This window comes from Enhydra lutris, unplaced genomic scaffold (genome assembly GCF_002288905.1).
Source record: "Enhydra lutris kenyoni isolate GAN:26980312 unplaced genomic scaffold, ASM228890v2 scaffoldscaffold6, whole genome shotgun sequence".
Taxonomy (NCBI): Eukaryota; Metazoa; Chordata; class Mammalia; order Carnivora; family Mustelidae; genus Enhydra; species Enhydra lutris.
This window is the reverse complement of record NW_019154090.1, coordinates 27,045,518-27,066,594: the sequence shown is the minus strand read 5'-3', so window position 1 is coordinate 27,066,594 and position 21,077 is coordinate 27,045,518. Positions and strand designations below refer to the sequence as shown.

At 49.8% G+C, this 21,077-nt stretch overlaps 1 protein-coding gene across 1 annotated transcript; it reads right to left on the bottom strand.

Annotated features, from left to right (window-relative positions):
• Positions 1–2,619: 2,619 nt before the first annotated feature.
• On the bottom strand, positions 2,620–5,791 carry LOC111141866 (SRY-box 12). The gene has a single exon (XM_022494710.1). It carries the CDS (start codon positions 5,473–5,475, stop codon positions 4,525–4,527), a length of 951 nt encoding a protein of 316 aa, XP_022350418.1. The 5' UTR covers positions 5,476–5,791; the 3' UTR covers positions 2,620–4,524.
• Between the last annotated feature and the right edge of the window lie 15,286 nt (positions 5,792–21,077).

Here is a 21,077-nt window from a genome sequence, read left to right as displayed (position 1 = left end):
TGATGCAGCCCTGGGAGATCCTGAGCAGAGAACCCAGCTAAGGCACGCCTGCTTCCAGGGCACAGAGACTGAAACAATAAATGTGTGTTATTTCAGGCTGATACATTTGTGGCAATTTGTTACCGGTTACAGATAACCAACACCTCAGTGTACAGGTAGGTTCTTAAAGCCTTGGAAACAAGATGGTTCAAATAGCCCAGGTCTGAGGAGCGCCTGGATGGCTCAGTGGGTTAAAGCCTCTGCCTTCCTCTCAGGTCATGATCAGTACCAGCATGGGGCTCTCTGCTCAGCAGGGAGCCTGCTTCCTCCTCTCTCTCTGCCTGCCTCTGCCTACTTGTAATCTCTCTGTCAAATAAATAAATAAAATCTTAAAAAAAAAAAAAATAGCCCATGTCTGGGATCCAACGGGGATGAGTCAATGACCTCGGGAACCCAGTGAGATTGGAATGGGACACACCCCACCCCTACCCTCAAATGCTTCCTATTCCTTTCAGCCTCTAGGTGTCCCCAGAGTCCACATAAGCAAGTCTCTCCCCGCCTTTTCCAGGTCAGAATCCATTTCCTTCTGAAATGGAAAGAACCAAGTAACAATAAATGGTCTCTCAACTATTCCGTTCCTACTTTCCCCTCCCAAACTTTATATATGGGGGAAACCACCCAAGATGCCACCGTGATCTAGGACTACCTCTGGCCTGGTACTTTACCCTTCCACGGCACTCCGAAGGGCAAAAGACTGACCCCCCTCCTCTCTCCAGCTTTGACCAGGGGAGGGATCTGCAGTGATAGACAGAGGCTGCAGTTTCTCACTGATGCCCACTGGAGAGGGAGCAGCCCTAACGCAGGGGCTGCCGGCCTGTGTGGAGGAGGGAAGAGACCCCTCCCGAGGTCAGGGGCATCAGAAGTGCCCAGCTGCAGGTAGAGGGCCAGTGACCCAATTCCCTCTGTTGGGCCCCTCACCCCCTCCCTTGCAGTCCGAGTTCCCCCAAAACAGACGCTGAGACGGGGTCTGGGGTGCAAGATATTTATTAGGTATAAACACCTGTGAAAAGAAGAGGAAGCAGGATTGGGTACAGGGGGTCAAACTGTACTGCAGGCCTGGCAGAGCCTCGGCTGCCCTGGGTGAGTGACCGCAGGGGGAGGTTGTGCACTGGCGCTGCCTGTCGGTGTCTGTCCAGTCCCCAGCGCTGAACCAAAATGGCCAGGCATTTGTCTAGATACCTGATCTCCCTGGGACACCGGATGCAGGCTGCCCTGGGTCAAAGGGCTCTCAGCAGCAGGAGGCTATCCACTGACCATACTTCTCATGGCTGGGCAAGTCCCTCCCTCTAGGGGGTTCTGGTGGCACCTAGTTCTGTCTTTCTCACCTTCTCAATTCTATCCTAGAGGATTTTTTTTTTTTTCCTTCTTGCTTTAAATCAGAAGCTTCACCTCCCTCAACCAGACCCCCTTCTATAGGAACCCGGCGCTCCCAAACCTGCTATAGTCTTCTTTTCAATTGTCTATGGGTATCCCAGTCCCCAAATACCCTCTCTGGATGAGGTCTGTACACTTGACCTTGGTTCCTCCTTGGGGAAACAGGCTCTGTTCAACCTTAGGAATTCACCGGAACTGGCAGTGGAGGAACTGGGGGGTGGGGGGGACGACAAAGAGTTTTTTAAAAGGCCTTCCTCTGTTTCCAAAACATGCTGGTAAGAATCTCAAGGACAAGAATCACTGTGGTTCCCGTTGCTCTTCTTTAGTTATTTAATAAAATTACACCACGGGCCAATTATGTGCCAGATACTGGGACCAACCCCACCACCGCTGGGGCCCCTCCCAGAGGACAGCCTAACACCATCTGTGGACAGGGAAGGAGAGGCAGCACCCACAAGGAGAGAACCAAAATGTGGGGCCCAACTCTGACCTTGGCTGCTGGTAGGCCCTCCTACAGGTTGCTTCGCCACCCTGAGCCTGTTTCCTCCTCTGGACAATGGAGTAATACACTTTACGGAGCATCTTATTAAATACATCTGACCTCAAACTTCATTTTAGCCTGAAGCAGCTACTGTTAAACGTTCTTACATGTTAATCCTATGAAAAGAGTCAGGGTGAAGTAAATTTGCTCAAGGTCACACAGGTGTTCAGGGGTGGTGGTACTCGGGCTTTTGAGCCCAGACAATGTGGCCCGACCCTTCTTACTTCTCATTAAGGGCAGGGTCAAACTGGCCCCCCTTGGACCAGGTAATGCCTGCACACCTGTTTTTAAAAATATTATGAGTCAGCTTTCATTTTGCAATTGAGAAGTTCATAGAAACATCCAGATTTCTACCTTCTCTTGAACAATCTGGCCACCGTGGGCTGCATTCCCACAAGGTCACGACTGGCTTGAGATGAGTGGCTGCCCCCCGCTGAGGTTGGTCAGGAAGCCCATGTCTACCCAGACTCTGTCACTTGTGTCACATGCCTGGCCCTGCAGGGATGAGTTTGTCATCCTTAATGAAGACCAGGGAGTCCTGAAATAGGGGGAGACAAAGGACCCCCGCTCTTCCTGCACGGTGCTAAGTCACATGGACTTCCCTCTGGCAAACTGTCTGGGGAGGGTTGAGGAGAGGCACAGACATGTAGAACCACAGGGCAAGGTCGGGGCAAATACACTTTATTCAGTCCTGGCATCAGACTGGCGGAGTCCTGCTGTGGGTGCCAGTGCCCCAGATCAGAGGGACCCCTCCCCTCGGCTACTAGACTAGTTCTCCAAGACCACAGACAGTGACATCTCTTCACTCACATGACGTTTTCTGTTTTTTTCATTGTCTTTTTGTTGTTGTTGTTTTTCTTTAAAAAAAAAAAAAAGAAAGAGAGAGAGAGAGAAAGAAAGAGAGAGACAGAGAGCGCGAGAAAGGCCCAGAGCCGGAGCACCAAGCTTAAAGGAGGCAGCTGGTGGCTTTGTCAGCGACGGGAACGCGTGGGGCAGAGACCTGCGGAGACCCTGGGCAGGGGTCCGAGAGGACTCTGGGACCGTTTGTTCCTGAGATTTGTGTGTGTGTGAATGAGAGTGTGTGCACACCCAAGAGGGTGAACACACGCCGGTGAGATACAGGTAGTGAGGGCTGAAGGGGGCGTGGGGAGGCCGGAGGGGCAGGATTTGAGGACTAAGAGGGGTAGGGTCATTGAGGGCACCCCGGAACGGAACGGAACGGAACACAACCTCCTCAGGCAGCAGCGCTATCCCGAGTTTTCACATGGAAAAACACGCGCAAACGGCGGACCTCTACTACTCTGACCCTCCTTTCAGTCTCACTGGCCCAGTCGTTAGTCTCTCTCAAGCCAGCTGTTTAAAAGTGGGGGTCTTCTTGCCACGCCGGCTGCTATCATGCCTCAGTCTCAACACCCCCCACCCTGTACCAACGTGCCTCAGTTTCTCCCACTGAATACTGTCACTGTGGGCACAGGACTCGGAGTGATAGAAAGGAGTGGTCGGCGTAGGGAGGAGCCCAGACTGCGAGTGTGCCTTTGACTTGATGGGGCACTTGGAGGGGGTGGAGTGGGGAGCAGCAAGAACCCTGTCCCCAGATAGACTGAAATGCCTTGGTTCGGAGTTTTCTTGGGCAGTCCTCTCGTGGTCCAGTTCCGGATGAAGACCCTATTCCCAATTCCCAGGTGGGGTAAAGAAAAGGGAGGTTTCTGGAACCAAGGTAGACTGTAGAGGCAGCCTAGCGGTGTGTATGGGCAGGGGATTGGGGGGGGGGAGGGAGGAGGAGGAGGTGCACCTCAGTCTGGGCAACCCCGCAAGGAAAAGGGGCTATGCCACCAGGGAGAGTTCCAAGCTCCAAACCAAATCCTTCCGGGCCAGCTAGTCTCTTTCTCCCCCTTCCTTAGCGCTCCTCCCATTAAGGCAGTGACGCCCCGTCGGGTTGAAAGGAAGCCGCGGCTCCCGGATCAAAAGATTTCTCAGGATCGTTCAATACCCGCCCCAATTCTTCCCGAAGCGGGCCACAGAGGCGTGCGGTTCAACTGGGACTGACCCCCTCCTCCCAAGAAGCATTAAGCATGCGCGAGAAGGGGGCGGGCCCCGGCGCTTGGCGAGGGAGAGGAGGGGGGCATGGGAGGAGCGTGCGGTGCCGCCCAGCCGCAGCGCCCCCCTAAACAAGAGAGGAGGCGGGCTAGGCAAAGGCGGAGGGATTCAGGAGCAAGGGCAGGGGCGTGTCCTCCGGCCACGAGGAGGGGCGTGTGCGAGGTGGGGGAGGGGTGCAGGTCTGTAGGCGTGGACGCGCGGTGTAGAGGAGGGGGGCTGGCTGCTGGTGGCTGTGCGGGAGGGGGCAAGATGGGGCGGGGCTTGGATGACAGGGAAAGAGGGGGGGTGGGGCTGCCTTGGGGTGTGTCTGCGGGGGAGGGGCATGTCTGGATTTGAGGGGGATGGGCACGTCTAGGAGGGGGGAGGCTGCGCGGGAGATGGGGTGCCAGCCTCGGCCTCCGAGGGGCCCCAATACCTGATTCCTGTATGTAAACAGCTGGTTTGGGGGCGTGCGCGCCCCGCTGACGGTGGGCTCAGTAGGTGAAAACCAGGTCGGCGATGCTAGACGGGCGCCAATCCCCCGCGATCATCTCGGTAACCTCGGGGGTGCAGTAGTCCGGGAACTCGAAATGCGACGTGCCCGAGGGGGGCGGCAGGTCTGGGTCGCGGTCCAGGGCGCTGCAGTCCAGGCCGGCGGGGCCGGGGGGCAGTCTGGACAGAAAGCCCAGCGGCTCCTCCCCCGACGCCACCGTCTCCTCTTCGCCTTCCTCCGCAGCCGCCGCCTCCTCCTCCTCTTCCTCCGGCTCCTCGTCCTCCGACGGAGTGGGGGAGGCGGTGGTGACAGCCGCCCCCTCGCCCGACGGCCCCTGGGCGCGCTCCGCTGGTCCCCGGGCAGCCCGCCCCGCCGGGACCATCCTCCACAGCTCCCTCCCGGGGGTCTCGACCAGGCGCACTTCCAGCAGCTCCTCGTCGTCGTCCTCGTCGTCGTCCTCGGGCGCCGCCGCGCTGCCCCCCAAAGGCCCGCCCGCTGCTCGGCGGCCCCCGCGGCCAGGCAGCTGCGGCCCGGGCTTGAGCCGGCTGCCGCCACCGCCACCACCACCGCCGGGGGGGCGGGGCCGCGCCTTGGCGGGCGCCCCCTTGCTCTTTTTGCGCGGCCGGTACTTGTAGTCCGGGTAATCCGCCATGTGCTTGAGGCGCAGCCGCTCCGCCTCCCGCACAAACGGGATCTTCTCCGAGTCCTGCAGCAGCTGCCAGCGGCGGCCCAGGCGCTTGGAGATCTCGGCGTTGTGCATGTCGGGCCACTGGTCCATGATCTTCCGCCGCTCGTGCTGCGACCACACCATGAACGCGTTCATCGGTCTCTTAATGTGGCCGCTCGGCGTCTTGCACCAGCCGGGTTCGCGCGCCCCCTCCTCGGCCGGCCCGGGCCCCGGGGGCGGCGGCCCGCCGTCCCGCTTGGCCCTCGCGCCCCGTTGCTGCACCATCGCGCCTGGGCCCGGGGCCGCTAGACGCCGCCGGGGGCCGTCCGCATCCTCCGCGGCTGGGGGTGGGGGAGGAGGCAGCAGCGACGGAGGGGCGGCCCCGCCCCGCAGCTCGGCCCGGCCCCCGCGAGCTGGGGAGCGAGGAGCTGGGTGCTCGGGCCCAACGGACGGCGGGGGGAGAAGGTCAGCGGCGCGGTCTCAGGCGGGCTCGGCGCGCCCCCGCCGCCTCCGGCAAGTTGCGCCCTGCCGCACGCTGCACATTGTTTTGCGGGGGCGGAGGAATCGCACCCTCCGGCCCCCGCGGGCTCTCCTCGCAGCCTCCTGCTCCGCCGCGGCCCGCGCGCGCCGCTCCCCGCCCCGCCGCCTTCCAGTGTCTTTCTCCCCGCGCGGCCCCGCCGGCGCGCGCGCCACTCCTCCCCCTCGCCGTCTGCGGGCCGCTGCGGCGCGCGCGGGGCCGCCCCGTGTAAACACCGAGGTGCCCGCTTGGGCTGCGGCCGGGCCACGCCTCGCGCTCCGGCGACGCGTCACCCGTTGCTGGGCAGAGAAGCTGGTATTTGCATCTCCCAATCGCTGGCTGCCGGGGTGGGGCGGGGCTCGGGCGGCGGGGCGGGGCGGTCTCGCGGCTGGGTTGGAGGGTGTTGGATGAGGTCGGTTTCTTTTCTTAGGCTGGGGACTGGAAGGAGGGTGGGAGAACGCGGAGCGCCCTTCCCATCTGCCTCCGAAAGCTTGTTCCGCCCCACGTTGCCTTTGAAATTTTTAGCTTATTCAGTGACACCTGCTGCCAGGTGGGACCTCCGCGCCCTCCTCTTTTGGAGGCGTCTTTCTGGACCATCCCAGAACAGAATGTAGAGGACTCAGGATCGGGAAAGCTCTTCAAGGGGACAGACTCCTCGTTTCATAAATGTAGCCCCTGCCTAGTACACACACGGTCCAGCCACACAGGGGCTCGACAAATGATTTTTGTCTCAAATCCAATGAATATTTTTTTAAGTCTCGTTTGAGGCGCCACAAGAGTCCTGAGAAAGAAGGGAATACGACTCCCACTTTCCGGATTCCGAACAAGGAAGGCAGCCGAATAGGGCTCGAATCCCAGGCTCGTGGTCCCAGCTCTCTCTTCCCAGCTCAGAGCATCTCGCTGGGGCATCTCGCCTACCAGCCAAGGGTCCCGAGGAGGGCTGACTTTCTGCTTTTCACAGTCCTCAGGAGAGGTTCGAGGATGCGGGAGTGTCCCATCCCAGGTCCCACTCCACACCGCGACCAGCTGGTTGAGGGACTAGGGCGCGACGTCCCTCCGGAGTCTGGAGAAGCGTGCGCGGGCACGGGGGCGGAGCCAGGCCAAGGGGCGTGTCCGCGACGCATGCTCGAGGCGCGTGGCGGGGAGGGGTTGCGCGCTCCCCGCTCACCACGTGTGAGCCGGCTCGGGCACCGCGGGCCCTGTGCAGCCCTCGGGGGAGGTCACCTTCACGGCGCCATGGGCCTGGGCCATGGGAGGGGGCGCTGAGGTCTCGCCCCTGGGAATCAGAAGCTGGGAGGGGTCGGGATCAGGGTCTCTAAAGTGGAATTCCGCTGGGGTGTAGTGGGCACTGTGCGGGGCGGAGGGTGGAGGGTGGAGGGTGAAAGCCTCGAGGCAGAACTCGCCCACCACCGGGCGGGTGGGGACAGAGCCCAGCAGGAGGGTGTGGGGCGGGGAGCAAGGGCTGAGGTGAAGCTCTGCAGACGCGGGGGGCGGGGTGATGCTCTTGGGTGCCCGGGAGGGAAATTGGAGCGTGGCGGGAGGGAGGGGGCGACTCTTAAAGGCACAGGGCGCTCGGAGGGGGAAGGCCCTGCTCCGGACCAAATGGTTCTTCCGCAGATGTGCTGAACGCTGAGATTTGGAGATCCCCCGGGTTTGAACCTTCAGAATAGGAGCTTGGCCCGTTCAATCCTCCAGAGTCAGAATTACTGTATTCGCATCCAAGTGCCTCCCTTTCCTTCTTGAAGTGGGAAAAAGCGGTTTCTCCCTCATATGGTTGTTGTACAAGTTAAACGGGATAATGGCTGCGAACAAGTCCCTGATACCCAGTAAATGTTCAATAAATATTAGTTATCTGGGGCTCTGGGCACTAACAACGTAGAGACACTAACATAATAAAAATGGCGGGGTGTGGATGTATTTATTTCAAGGAAGGTATCCAAAGTAATCATGGGAAAATTAAAGGTTTTTTTTGAATTTTCTAACACTTTTACACTTTTTCCATGTAAGATGGCGTTTTATTCTAAATGACATGAAGGCATGGCCATTTTTTCAGTGCTTAAGAACTCTCAAAGGTTTATTCTGGCCTTTCCGTGGCTGCTATTATTCTAAGGGTTTCAAGGGACTGGCCTCCTGTATGTTCTCAAACACAGAAGGCTTGAGCCCACCTTAGGGACTTTGTACATGCTATCTCCTTTGCCTGGAAAATTTTTCACCCCATCCCCACATGGCTGACGCATCTCGTTCTAGCCTCAGCTTAGGTGGATTCTCCGGAGTGGTCTGCCCTGACCGCTCTCTGTTGTAGCCCACTTATTCTCCTGCAGCTCAGGTGCACAGAATCGCTTGTCTGTGGCACATTTTCATCACTCTCCATATTTAACTCACCTTATGTTTGTATTTATTTATATATAATATAATAAAAACTAAGGGGTCCCTGGGTGGCTCAGTGGGCTAAGCATCCGTCTTCAGCTCAGGTCATGATCTCAGGGTCCTGGGACCAAGCTGCCTCTCATCCCGCTACTTGCTAGATGGGGGCTCTGCTTGTCCCTCTCCATCTCCCTCTGCTCCTCCCCCACTTGTGTTCCCTCTCTCAAATACATAAATAAAGTCTTCAAAAAAGAAAACAGGGGCACCTGAGTGGCTCAGTGGTTTAAAGCCTCTGCCTTTGCTCAGGTCATGATCCCAGGGTCCTGAGATGGAGCCCCACATCAGGCTCTCTGCTCAGTGGGGAGCCTGCTTCCTCCTCTCTCTCTCTCTCTCTGCCAGCCTCTCTGCCTACTTGTGATCTCTGTCTGTCAAATAAATAAATAAAATCTTAAAAAAAAAACTTTAAAAAATAAAAAAGAAAACAGTTAAATCAGCAACCAACACAAGAACTGAAACATTGACAGTAACCAACCTTCTATGAACTCCTTTCCCAACCCTTCTCCTCCCTTCCCTTGCTTGAGGTAATGTAAACTTCCTTTACATTAAAAAAAGTGGGGGGAGGGGGAGCATGGGGCCCCTGGGTGGCTCAGATGGTTAAGCTTCTGCCTTAGGCTCAGGTCATGATCTCCAGGTTCTGAGATGTCATGCCCCAGAGTGGGCTCCCAGCTCAGTGGGGAGTCTGCTTCTCCCTCTCCCTCTGCCCCTGCCCTGCTTGTGCTGTCTCTGTCTCTCAAATGAATACATAAAATCTTTAAAATTTAAAAAAAGACCTCTTAACAGATTTATGAAGATATAATTCACAGACCATACTATTCAGTCAAAGTATGCGATGCAATGGTATATACACAGAGTTGCGCAACCATCAATTTTAGACTATTTTCATCAGCCCGCAAAGAAACTCTGTGCTTGTTATCCATCTCTCCTCCATCTCCTCTACCTGTACTCTAACCCCCAGCTCTAAGCAAACATTAGTCTACTTTCTTTCTTTTTTTAACATTTTATTTATTTATTTTACAGACAGAGATCACAAGTAGGCAGAGAGGCAGGCAGAGAGAGGAGGAAGCAGGCTCCCCGCTGAGCAGAGAGCTTGATGCGGGGCCCTATCCCAGGACCCTGAGATCCTGACCTGAGCTGAAGGCAGAGGCTTAACCCACTGAGCCACCCAGGTGCCCCACATTAGTCTACTTTCTGTCTCAGTGGACTTGCTGCACCGTAGTAGTGTGTGAGGGTTGTGTGTGAGGGTTGCAATTTCTCCTTTCTCTTACTTTTGAAAATACAGTTTCTTAAAAATATATTGTCTTGCCTTTAGCTTTGTCAAAAAGGTATCATGCTGCATGTAATATTCTGGTATTTACTTTCTCACTCAGTGTTACAGTGTTAAGATTCACCTAAAGTATTACACGCATGTGGGGTTGATTCATTTTCCATTGTGGGGATATGCTACAGTTTTGCTGTCTGTTGTCCCATCCATGGACAATTGGATTATTGCCAGGTTTTGCTCTTATGAAGAGTGTTACTGTTACCAATCCTAAATGTGTGCCTGGAAGTCTATCATGGAAACTGTGATGGCCACATCTGAGGACATGTGAATGCTAACTTTTATTAGGTGATGTCAAACTTCCCAGTTGCACCAGTTAACTTTTCACCAGCAGCACAGAAGAGATCCTTTTCTTTTTTTTAATCTTTTTTTTTTTTTTTTTAAAGAGAGAGAGGGAGCATATGCACTACCCTTATGCACGTGGGAGGATTGAGGGGGGTGAAGAGGAAGAGAGAGAATCCCAGGCAGGATACATGCTCAGCCCATGGAGGGACTCAATGCCAGGACCCTGAGATCGTGACCTGGGCAGAAACCAAGAATTGGTTGCTTAATCAACTGAGCCACCTAGGCACCCCAGAAGAGATCCTTTTCAGCCACATCTTGTCCAAAGTTCGATGTTGTCAGATGTCTTCATTTTTGCCCATCTTTTTGTTTGCTTCATGGCAGTTTTCACATTCTGGAATTATTTTATTTGTTCACTTGGTTTTGGCCCATCTTCTCTCCACTGGAACGTAAGACCCAAGAGGGCAGAGATTTTTGTCTGTTTTGTTTTAGGGCTCTATCCCTAGGAGAGTGCCAGGCACATAATAGGGGCTCATTAAATATTTATTGAGTGAATAAAAGGCAGTGTTCTATTGGGAGTATACACTCAAATTCCTATGGGAGCCCGGAGAAGAAGGTAAAATTTTGGAAAGTAAAACCTAAAACTCCAGTCTGCCACTGAGATGTGGAGGTTATCAATGCACACAGGTTACCTTGAGTCCTTTCAAATGGGTGCCCCAGAGTCTGAATCTTGTAGACCATAGGTTTTTAATGCTAGGCTTACCACCGAGCCGTTCAGTGTAGACTGCAATAGGAAGACAGTGAGGTTCTTGAAGAGATGATGACCGCCGCTACCCAATGCGCCAGGCCACCATCACTTCTCTTCTGGGCACCTACCAGCCTCCTTTGTGGTCCTTGCACCCACCAGGTCTCCTTCCATTTCATTCTCCTACCTGAAGCTAGAGTGATGGTATTTTCTAGTCACGAATCTGATTGTGTGTAAAAGCCCTTAAATCCCTTCACTGGTTCCCCCATTACTCTCAAGATGAACACTAGGCTTTCATGGGGCCCATCAGGCCAAGCTTGATTTGCCCCCACTCCCGATCTGATCTCCTTTCCTGCTTTCTTTGTCTTGAACCAGTTTCCAACCACATTAGCGTCTTCAGTTTGTGGGACAAGCTCACAAACTTGAAGTTCCTCCCCACACGGGGTATTGTGAAGTCCATTCCCTCACCCTTTCTAGCACTCCCACCTCTGTCTCCCACCTTGTGGCTCTCCTAGCCCCATGTCCCTGCCCTTCCCTTCAGTGTATCTGTGGTCTACCTGGGTCATGTGACACTCAAGACAGAGAACTTTTTTTTTCTTTTTTCTTTTTTTGGAGAAGGTAGGGGGCTGGGAGTGGAGCGGCAAAGGAAGAGGAACAGAGAGAATCTTTTTTTTTTTTTTTAAGATTTTATTTATTTATTTGACAGACAGAGATCACAAGCAGGCAAAGAGAGAGAGAGAGGGAAGCAGGCTCCCCGCCTAGCAGAGAGCCCGATGTGGGGCTGGATCCCAGGACCCTGGGATCATGACCTGAGCCAAACGCAGAGGCTTTAACCCATTTAGCCAGCCAGGTGCCCCATCTTTTTAACACCTATATCTTCTAAATTACATTATTTACTTTTTCCTTTTCTTTTTCTTTTTTCATTTTTTTTTAATTTTGTAAAAAGATTTTATTTATTTCTTTGACAGAGAGACACAGTGAGAGAGAACACAAGCAGGGGGAGTGGGAGAGAGAGAAGCAGGCTTCCCACTGAGGCAGGAGCCCTATGCAGGCCTCAGTCCCAGGACCCTGGGATCGCGACCTGGGCTGAAGGCAGACCTGAGAAGGAAGGCCTGAGACATCCAGGTGCCCTCCCCCTCCCTTTTTAAAAGATTTTATTTATTTATTTGTCAGAGAGAGCACAAGCAGGGGAGAGGCAGGCAGAGGGAAAAGCAGGCTCCCCACTGAGTAAGGAGCCTGATATAAGACTCGATCCCAGGACCCTGGGATCAAGACCTCAGCTGAAGGCAGCCACTTAACCAACTGAGCCACCCAGGCATCCCTAAATGATAATATTTTCAATAATAGTCATAAAATGCAATAACACTAATGATAATGGCTGGAAAAGAAATGTAGATGGTGAAAATATTCTTGCTTTGAACCTCTTATGTGTAATCATGTCAGCAAAAACAAACATTACAGTACAAAAATAGGAAAAGAGTATTGAATCAATAGTTTTCAATTACACTGAGATATTTCTCTGGGGGAAAAAAAAAAAAAAAGAGAGAGGGAAGCCTGGGTGGCTCAGTTGGTTGGGCAGCTGCCTTCGGCTTGGGTCATGATCCAGGGTCCTGGGATTGAGTCCTGCATGGGGCTCCTTGCTTGGCGGGGAGCCTGCTTCTCCCTCTGCCTGCCACTCCCCCTACTTGTGTGCTTTCTCTCTCTCTCTCTCTCTTTCTCTCTGACAAATAAATAAATAAATATCTTAAAAAAAAAAAGAAAAATATCTACATAGTGATCTTTTGCAATGATAATTATGTCACATTATGGTTTAAACACAAGAAAACACTTTGAAAATAAAAATCAATTTTAAGATTAAATATATTATTCAAATTCAGTAAAATGTAATTTTATCAGGGGTGTCTGGCTGGCTCAGTCAGTAGAGCATGAAACTCTTGATCTTAGGATTGTGAATTCAAGCCCCATGGTAGGCATGGAGCCTACCTAAAACAAAAAAAAACAATAATTTTATCAAATGAAATTGTAATGTAATGTAATATAATATAGTGTAATAATACAATTTTACTAAATAATAAAATTTGCAGTTGCCACACTATGATTCACTCTTTGTTTCACTATAAAGTTTGTTTCAACCAAAAGTTTCAGGTGGTCCTATTGAATGACAGAGTTGAAGAAACTCAAGTTCTGGATCTTCAGCTTCATAATCACCGTGATATCATTGCTTATTTTTTTTTTAAGATTTTATTTATTTATTTGACACAGAGAGAGAGATCACAAGTAAGCAGAGAGGCAGGCAGAGAGAGAGGGGGAAGCAGGCTTCCCACTGAGGAGAGAGCCTGATGAGGGCCCAGATCCCAGGACCCTGAGATCATGACCTGAGCCGAAGGCAGAGGCTTTAACCCACTGAGCCACCCAAGTGCCCCTTATTATATTTCTAATAGACAAGGCTAATATATAGAAGATGGAAGTTTTTCTCATTTTAGCAAAATAAAAAGTGAGCAAACTTTCGCCTCTCCCCAAATTTTTAAAACGTGTGTTTTTTTGTTTTGTTTTGCTTTGCTTTTGAACAAGGAGGATTTTTTTTTTTTTTTAACTTCTTTGTGAAATGTTGAAGTCTTAAAAATCCTGCCTGAACACTGGATGGCCAATCCATGAGATGTAGTTTGAGACTCAGAGAAGCACAAGACAGGAAGGAGAGACCAGAACTAGGGACATATTTATGGGGAGAAGAGGACAATGGCAGAGTCATTTTAACAGCACCAGCACAACTGATGGAAGGGGGATAAATCAGATTGGGAGAAAGAAGGGGAAAATGACTGGATGGGGGAGGGGATTTGATCTGGGAGCAGGTGCTGCGTGGTGACTCTGAAATCACACAGCACTGGTACATCTCGTCATCTCCTGGAATCTAATCTTTACCCCTACTACCTGACTCTAAAATTCATTAGACTTTTTCCTTTGGCAGTGACCATGATGAAAGGGATACTATTAATAATTATGCTGGAACAACAGAAATAAACTGAGACGACCTGGGTAAATCAGGAAGTAGGTCATCCTCATCTTATTGGCTAAATGTAGTGGACACCCTTTGATGACTCAGAATTCTGTCAAGCATTCCAGATACTGGGATTTTAAACAATCAATGTGTCCGGGATTTGAAGTAAAAATGTATTCAATATAATTAGTCTTTAGGGAGTTATTTCAACTCAATAGTTTCCATTTTCTTATCTGCAAAATGGGAGAGTATAATAGTTCAGGACATGGGACATGGTAACCGTTCAGTGAGTGGTAGCTATAACAAAAGCAACAACAAATATACTCTTGTGTGTCTTCTCTTAAAAAAAAAAAAAAAGGCACAGGGGCGCCTGGGTGACACAGTTGGCTAGGCGGCCAACCCTTGGTTTTGTCTCAGCTTGTGATTTAGGGCAATAAGATCAGCCCCAGTTGGGTTTTGCACTCAGCATGGAGTCTGCTTAAATTTCTCTTTCCCTCTGCCCACCAACACACTCTCCCTCTCTCTCTAGAATGAATTTTTTTCATTCTAAATTTTTTAAAAAAATTATTTATTTGTTGAGAGAGAGTGAGAATGAGAGAGATCACAGAGGGAGAAGGAGAAGCAGACTTGCCACTGAGGAGGGAACCTGATGTGGGGCTGGATCCCAGGACCCTGGATCATGACCTGAGCTAAAGGCAGCTCCTTAAACAACTGAGCCATCCAGGCACCCCAAATAAATCTTTTTTTTTTTTTTTTTAAAGAAGGCACCAAAAGCAAAACGATAGAGGTAGTAAAAAGACCTGTGGTTGTCAGGGTTTGAGGGAGAGAGGGTTGAAGAGGTGAAGCACAGAAGACTTTTTGGGGTGATGAAACTCTTCTCTATGATACTATAATGTTGAATCCATTACGCATTTGTCAAAACCCATAGAAGTGTACAACACAAAGGGTAAATGCTAATGCATGAGAATTTAAAAAAAAAAACACTTAAAGCATCTGGAGAATCTCAAGATGGAATGCAGAATGTAAGGAAACATTCAAATTATATTACAAATGTATAAGACAATCCCACCAAAGAGGATGGGAAAAAGGCATGGACTTAAGTAACTTCAGAAATGAGTGGATCCTGTAAAACTAAAAGCAAAAAGAAGTATACAGAAGTACTGCACTCTAGTTGATAAAGTTTTCTACAAGGGTATGGGTCAGCAATGCTGATGCTGCTGTACTTGTACACGGGACTTGAACAATTAGGTAAATGGATGGTGGATAGTGGGAGCCAGGTTTCTCACTGTTGGAGTGGGAATTTACAGATAAGCAAGGAGAGAAGGCTATAATGATTCATGTGGTAATGGATTAGAGTTGGAAATATAAATATGAACTCATGTTTGGTTTAATATAGATACAGACAGTTACATACAGAAATATTTATAGATAGTGTTTACACACAGGTTAATATATACACATATATTTCTTTGTTCTTTTTTTTAAAGATTTTATTTATTAATCTGACAGACAGACACAAGTAGGCGGGGTGAGGGGGAAGCAGGCTCCCTGCCAAGCAGAGAGCCCAATGCAGGGCTCGATCCCCAGACTCTGAGACCAAGACCGGAGTCGAAGGCAGAGGCCCAACCCACTGAGCCACCCAGGCACCCCTATATCTTTGTTCTGTTTGTTGAGAAGGCTTAAAAGAAATGACACCTTAATAGCAATGAGCACACTTAGCATCCAGATCTTGATTTCTAATAGCATTCTCCAATGGGAGGAATCAGGGCTTTTGAGAAACAGCTAGTTCTAGACTGGAGCAGGAAATATGCAAGAAAAACCTGCGGTGTCATATAGTGCCAGAAAGAAGGAAATGCCCAAGAACAACAACAGTAAGAAGAAAGGACACACAAAGATGGGGGCATGTATAAGGGACACAGGAGTTACCTGAGCTCCCAAAGGCCAAAGCTGGAACCCTTTGAGCAATAAAATTAAGTAGTATTGCATTATAACCTAAAGTATGAAATAAATACCTGTGAGTCCATACTGATATAAATAAATAACTGAATAAATAAGTAGAAAAGACAAATCTTCACTGCAGAAAAATTCCAAATAGGGCGCCTGGGTGGCTCGGTGGGTTAAACCTCTGCCTTCAGCTCAGGTCATGTTCTTGGGGTCCTGGAAACGAGTCCCGCATCGGGCTCCTGGCTTGGCAGGGAGCCTGCTTCCTCCTCTCTCTCTGCCTACTTGTGATCTCTCTCTGTCAAATAAATAAATAAAATCTTAAAAAAAAGAAAAGAAAAGAAAAGAAAAATTCCAAATAACTTATGTACTCTCCTCTCAAGGAGGGGTGGAACATAACTCTCCATCCTTAGGTTGGGCTGAGCATAGTCACTTCCTTCCAAAGAGGACAGTATGAAAAAGGATAAAAGAAAAGTAACTTCTCAGTGGAGAAACCTGACAAACTCCTCTTCAGCCAGCTAATCAAGGTTAACACCAATAGTAGTAAGTCATGTCTGAGAAACTGCCAGAGGCCAGAGGAACCAAGGCATTATGGAATAAATGAGATTCCCATCCTGGATGGGATCCTGGCATAGAAAAAGACATCAGATAAAACTAGGGAAATATGAATAAACAATGAACTTTAGCTACTAATCATGTATCAGTATTGATTTATTAATTGTAACAAATGTATCATGTTAATATAAAATGTTAATAGAGGAAACAGGGTGGGTGGGGGATAAAGAACTTTGTATTATCTTCACAATTTTTCTATAAATGTAAAACTGTTCTAAAAAATAAAGTTCAGGGGTGCCTGGGTGGCTCAGTGGGTTAAAGCCTCTGCCTTCGGCTCAGGTCATGGTCCCAGGGTCCTGGGATCGAGCCCCACGTTGGGCTCTCTGCTCAGCGGGGAGCCTACTTCCCTCTCTCTCTGCCTGCCTCTCTGCCTACTTGTGATCTCTGTCAGATAAATAAAATAAAATCTTTAAAAAAATAAAAATAAAAAAATAAAGTTCATTTTTGGGGCACCTACGTGACTCAGTTGGTTAAAGTTCACACTCTTGATCTCAGGGTCCTGAGTTCAAGCCCTGTGTTAGGCTCCACGCTAGGCATGGAGCCTACTGAAAAAAATAGAAAATAAAACTTTGAAAAAATAAAATAAAGTTTATTTTTTAAAATAACATTTAAAATTTTTTATTTTATTTTATTTACTTATTTGACAGAGAGAGACACCGCGAGAGAGGGAACACAAACAGGTTGAGTGGGAGAGGGAGAAGTAGGCTTCTCAAGGAGCAGGGAGCCAGAGATGGGACTGGTTCCCAGGACACTGGGGTCATGAGCTGAGCCGAATGCAGACAATTAACGGTTGAGCCATGCAGGCGCCCCTGACGTAAGGTTTTAAATACACATTTAGTTTATTTAGACTTTAGGGTGTCAAAGCCATTACACAACCTACCTTGAAAATGGAATTTCTTCAGAGGATTAAAATAAATATTCATTTATCCTACACTTTCACTACGTTTCGAATTCAGGCAGGAGTTTAAACTGATTAAAAGTCGGCTTCTAGTTACTTGGGTCAATGTCTCATGAACTCAGCATCAAAAACACAGCATCTTTAATTGGTATGTATTTGAAATATAAACAAGGGAAGATGACTGGTTCCTTGATCATTTTAAATTAAATGAGAATACCTATAATGAAAGAAATCCACATAGAGCAGATATCATCCTCATTGCCTGCATTTTCGCTGTCTCAAATTTAGTACAGAATGACATATATTGTTGTGTAATTGGAACAATTTCGTTCTCCTTAAATAAAATACCAGTCAAAGATCATTCAGGCTGCAACTGACAGAGGCGTTACTACTAGTTCCTTCTAATTTAGAGAATTCCTTTTTTTTTTTTTTTTTTTTTTAAATCGAGTCTTGTTCCTACACTGAAGCTGGAGGGAGAGCGGGGTCGAAGCTCATTGGTGGTGTGCCTGGGCCGAGGGCAGGGCTCTAAGCCAAGGGACCTGCCCATTGGTGGGCTGCCGGGCCGCTAAGGGGCGGGGGCGCCTGGGATGGAGCTCGAAGCCCATTGGCTGCGTCGCTGGAGGATGGTGTAATGGACCGCCAAGGCCTGTGCAGCCGGTTTCTACGGCAACGGAGGCTTGAAAGAGCCACTCAGATTTCGGCGTTCGCCCCCAACTCCCCCTTCCGGAGGGGGCAGGGCGGCCTGGATTTGAGGGCCGGAGAAGGAGACGTGGGGGCTGGGAGTTAAGGGGACAGGGCCTTCCTCTGACCAAAGCTACCTAGCAAAGCAACAGTGGAACTGGGTTCGAGGAACTTGGGTGCGTGCTCACCGGGGGGAACAATCAGCCAAACAGAAAGCCATTAAGAAGAAAGAGAAAAATGACATAAAATTCTATCCGCCCCTGACTTTTTCATTGGTAATGTTTTGCATGTGAACGAGCACAAAGCCTGGCACAGAGTAGGAACTCAATATTCAATGGAAGGGAGGACGGGAGGAAGGAAGAGAAAGGAGAGATGGGGGTGTGGGTGGGGGAAGGATCCTTGATGTGGGCAACGTGGCGTGAGACAAAGTGCCCGCCCTACTGGGCTGAAGTTCCACAGACAGACCCCGAGAATTGATGGAGTATGACAGCCTCAGAAGGAGAGAGGGGTCGTCTGGTGCGCTGGCCCGAGGGAGGGGGAGGCACGCAGGATCGTGACTGGGAATTTGGAAGACCTGACTGTGCAGTAAGACTCCCTGGGTTCACATTCCCGCTGGCTTTGCCACTCGCCAGCTGCCAGGGCTCCAACTCTCCAGATCCCAGTGTCTTTGTGTTTGGGGAATAATAATACTTCATTGAGTTGGCGTCAGAACTGAGTCGAGATAATGCATGTCAAGTTCTTAATACAATGCCTGAGACATCCTAAGCGTGCAATCACCAGTAGCTGTTTTCATAATTGAAGAGGGGTGGGATCTGCCTAGGCAGAGAGAATGGGGCGCTTATATGGTTACTGGGTAAGGAGGGAGTAGGGAGAAGCTGTGTGGAAATCCTACAAAAGAGACCAGTTTAGATGTCATAGAGAAAATCATAGCAGATGATAGCTGGAGGGCAAACAAGAGAAAAATAAGGAGGGGTAGCTACTGTTCGCTGAGGGCCTGGCACTCTGCCAAGCCCTTTGCATGAATTGTTTCATTTCATTTTCTCACCATCCCTGATGAGGCAGTTACCATTAAACTCATTTTTTTTCTGGTAAGAAAACAGGCCCAGAGAGGTTATGTGGTTTGTCTAAGCTAAGAAGTGACAATCAAACAGAGGCATTTGTGGGGCCTGGAACAAGGCTACAGTTGGAGGTCCACATATCTCTAAAGAGTTAGAAGTTATACATCAATCTAATGTGCCGAATGCAATATGTTTTCTTCTTCTTCTTGACCAATATATCCTCAGAAAAACCTGGAAGGCAGGTTCAAATTAGAATTCCAGGACCCTTGAAGTTCTGTGCCAGAATGTGTTGGTCCAAGGAGAGCGACTGGATTCTGCGTCCTGCCCTTGTCCAGTTACTTCCCATCCCATCAGTGAGGGACCCAGCTCTGGTGAGTGGACGGCCCAGCCGCCACATCCATGCTGTCTCTTGGAAACCGCTACTTTGAAAACTAAGCCTCAGGTCTATAAGGTGTGCATTAGGCAGTGTACTTTGCCCTCAGCTGAGAGGGACCCAGGGATGAGACCCGTGAAGGCTCTGCAAATGAGCTTAGGGATATTTTGGAAGGGAATTCTGGGGTCTCAGGAAATGTTCTAGAAAGGGAGGACACAAACTCAGCGTTGCGGGCAGTTCCTCTTGTACCTAGAGAATCTTCACTCCACCAACTCCCAGCCAACTCCCAGCTGAGTGCAGAGCTGGCCTCGGGGCCTGGAGGTGGGGCTCAGGTCTCAGGAAATCAGGTCTCAGGCCAACAGCTACTCTTGCTGTGATGAGAGAGTATTGAGGCCAGACATTTGGAACCCAGGAACCAGGTGCTCTCTCCTGTGCCTCTCTGTGCCAGGGGACACGAGGGCTGTCTCAGGGATATGCCCTCAGAGAACTAGGGGAGGATGGTGCTGACCACTCAGGCTGAAGGAAACCCTTAATCAAAAGTGAGAACACAAAAGGAGTGAATTCGCTTTTTAAAGATGAAAGAAGAAGCCATTTTCAGTATAGAATCAGTGCAGGTGTGGTAAGAGATATTTTGAGTATCATTAAAGAAGGACAAGTAGAGGGGTGCCTGGGTGGCTCAGTTGGTTAGGTGCCTGTTCTGTTAGTGAACTCAGGGTGGCAAGATTGAGCCCCACCTCCAGGCCCGAGGCCAGCTCTGCACTCAGCTGGGAGTTGGCTTGAGATTCTCCCTCTCTCCCTCTCCTTCTGCTCCTTCCCTCCCACATACATGCTCTCTGTCTCCCTCTCAAATAAATAAGTAAATAAATAAATCTTTTTTTTTTTTTGAGAGATAGAGAGAGCAAGCATGGGGGGGAGGAGCAGAGAGAGAGGGACAAGCCTACCCTACCCTGAGCGTTGAGCCTGACATGGGGCTCTATCCCAGGACCCTGAGATCATGAGGAAACCAAGGAAACCAAGAGCCAGACATTCCACTGACTGACCCACCCAGGCATCCCAATAAATAAATCTTTAAAAAGAAAAGGACAAGTAGACACAATGTCTTGATCTGTAACCTTAGCCAAGTAATTTCTAGATCATTCATGCAAATGAACACTTATTGGGCTTCTACGATGTACCACGCACAGTGCTAAATGCTGGGCTATAACCAAGAGCAAAAAAGCCCTGGTCCCTGTCCTCTGGGAGCTCAAAATTGAGAGAGACAGATATTAATAAAGCCATGGTATAGATAAACATACCATTGTACTTGCAAGGAGCTGCTGAAATGACAGCGGAGTGTGAGAGGGTCTCCTCTAGAAGATTAGGGGAGGCTGCAGGTAGGAAGTGGCTTTAGAGCTGAGCACCAGGAAAGGTAAGAGTTAACCACGGGTGAATTCCTGGAATGACTAGCAGGAGCCCAGCCAGGGTAAGGGGGTGAGGCCCAGAAGAGGCAGGGCTCTAGCAGGGCCTGGTGGGCCCCAGGGAGGACACAAAGTCTTTGAAGGTCTTTAAACAGGGGAGTTATGTGATCAAATTTCATTCTGGGGACTGTTGTCGTGGATTGAAGGAGACCAAGCTAGGAAGCAGGGAGAGCAGTGAGTGTGCTGTTCTAGGGTCTTAAACTTTCCCATCAAAATTTTTTTTTAATTTTTAAAGATAGAGGAAATGGATTCCAGTCTCTGCAGAGTCTACAGGAATTTCTTTGAAGTCTTGTGTTGTATTTTGCACTTATTTTTGTTTTTTTGCCAGAGATAACACATGAAATAATTTTCTTTTAAATTTTATTTATTTATTTGACAGAGAGAGAGAGAGAGAGAGAGCACAGGCAGGGGGAGTGGGAGAGGGAGAAGCAGGCTCCCCACTGAGCAGAGAGCCCCATGCGGGACTCCGTCCCAGGACCCTGGAATCATGAGCTGAGCAGGAGGCAGACGCTTAACCAACTGAGCCACCCAGGTACCCCAACACATGAAATAATTTAAACAAAACAAAACGATACCTCTAGGG

Coding starts and splice junctions, on each gene's coding strand:
- LOC111141866 (XM_022494710.1), bottom strand. CDS start 5,475: ATGGTGCAGCAACGGGGCGCGAGGGCCAAGCGGGACGGCGGGCCGCCG.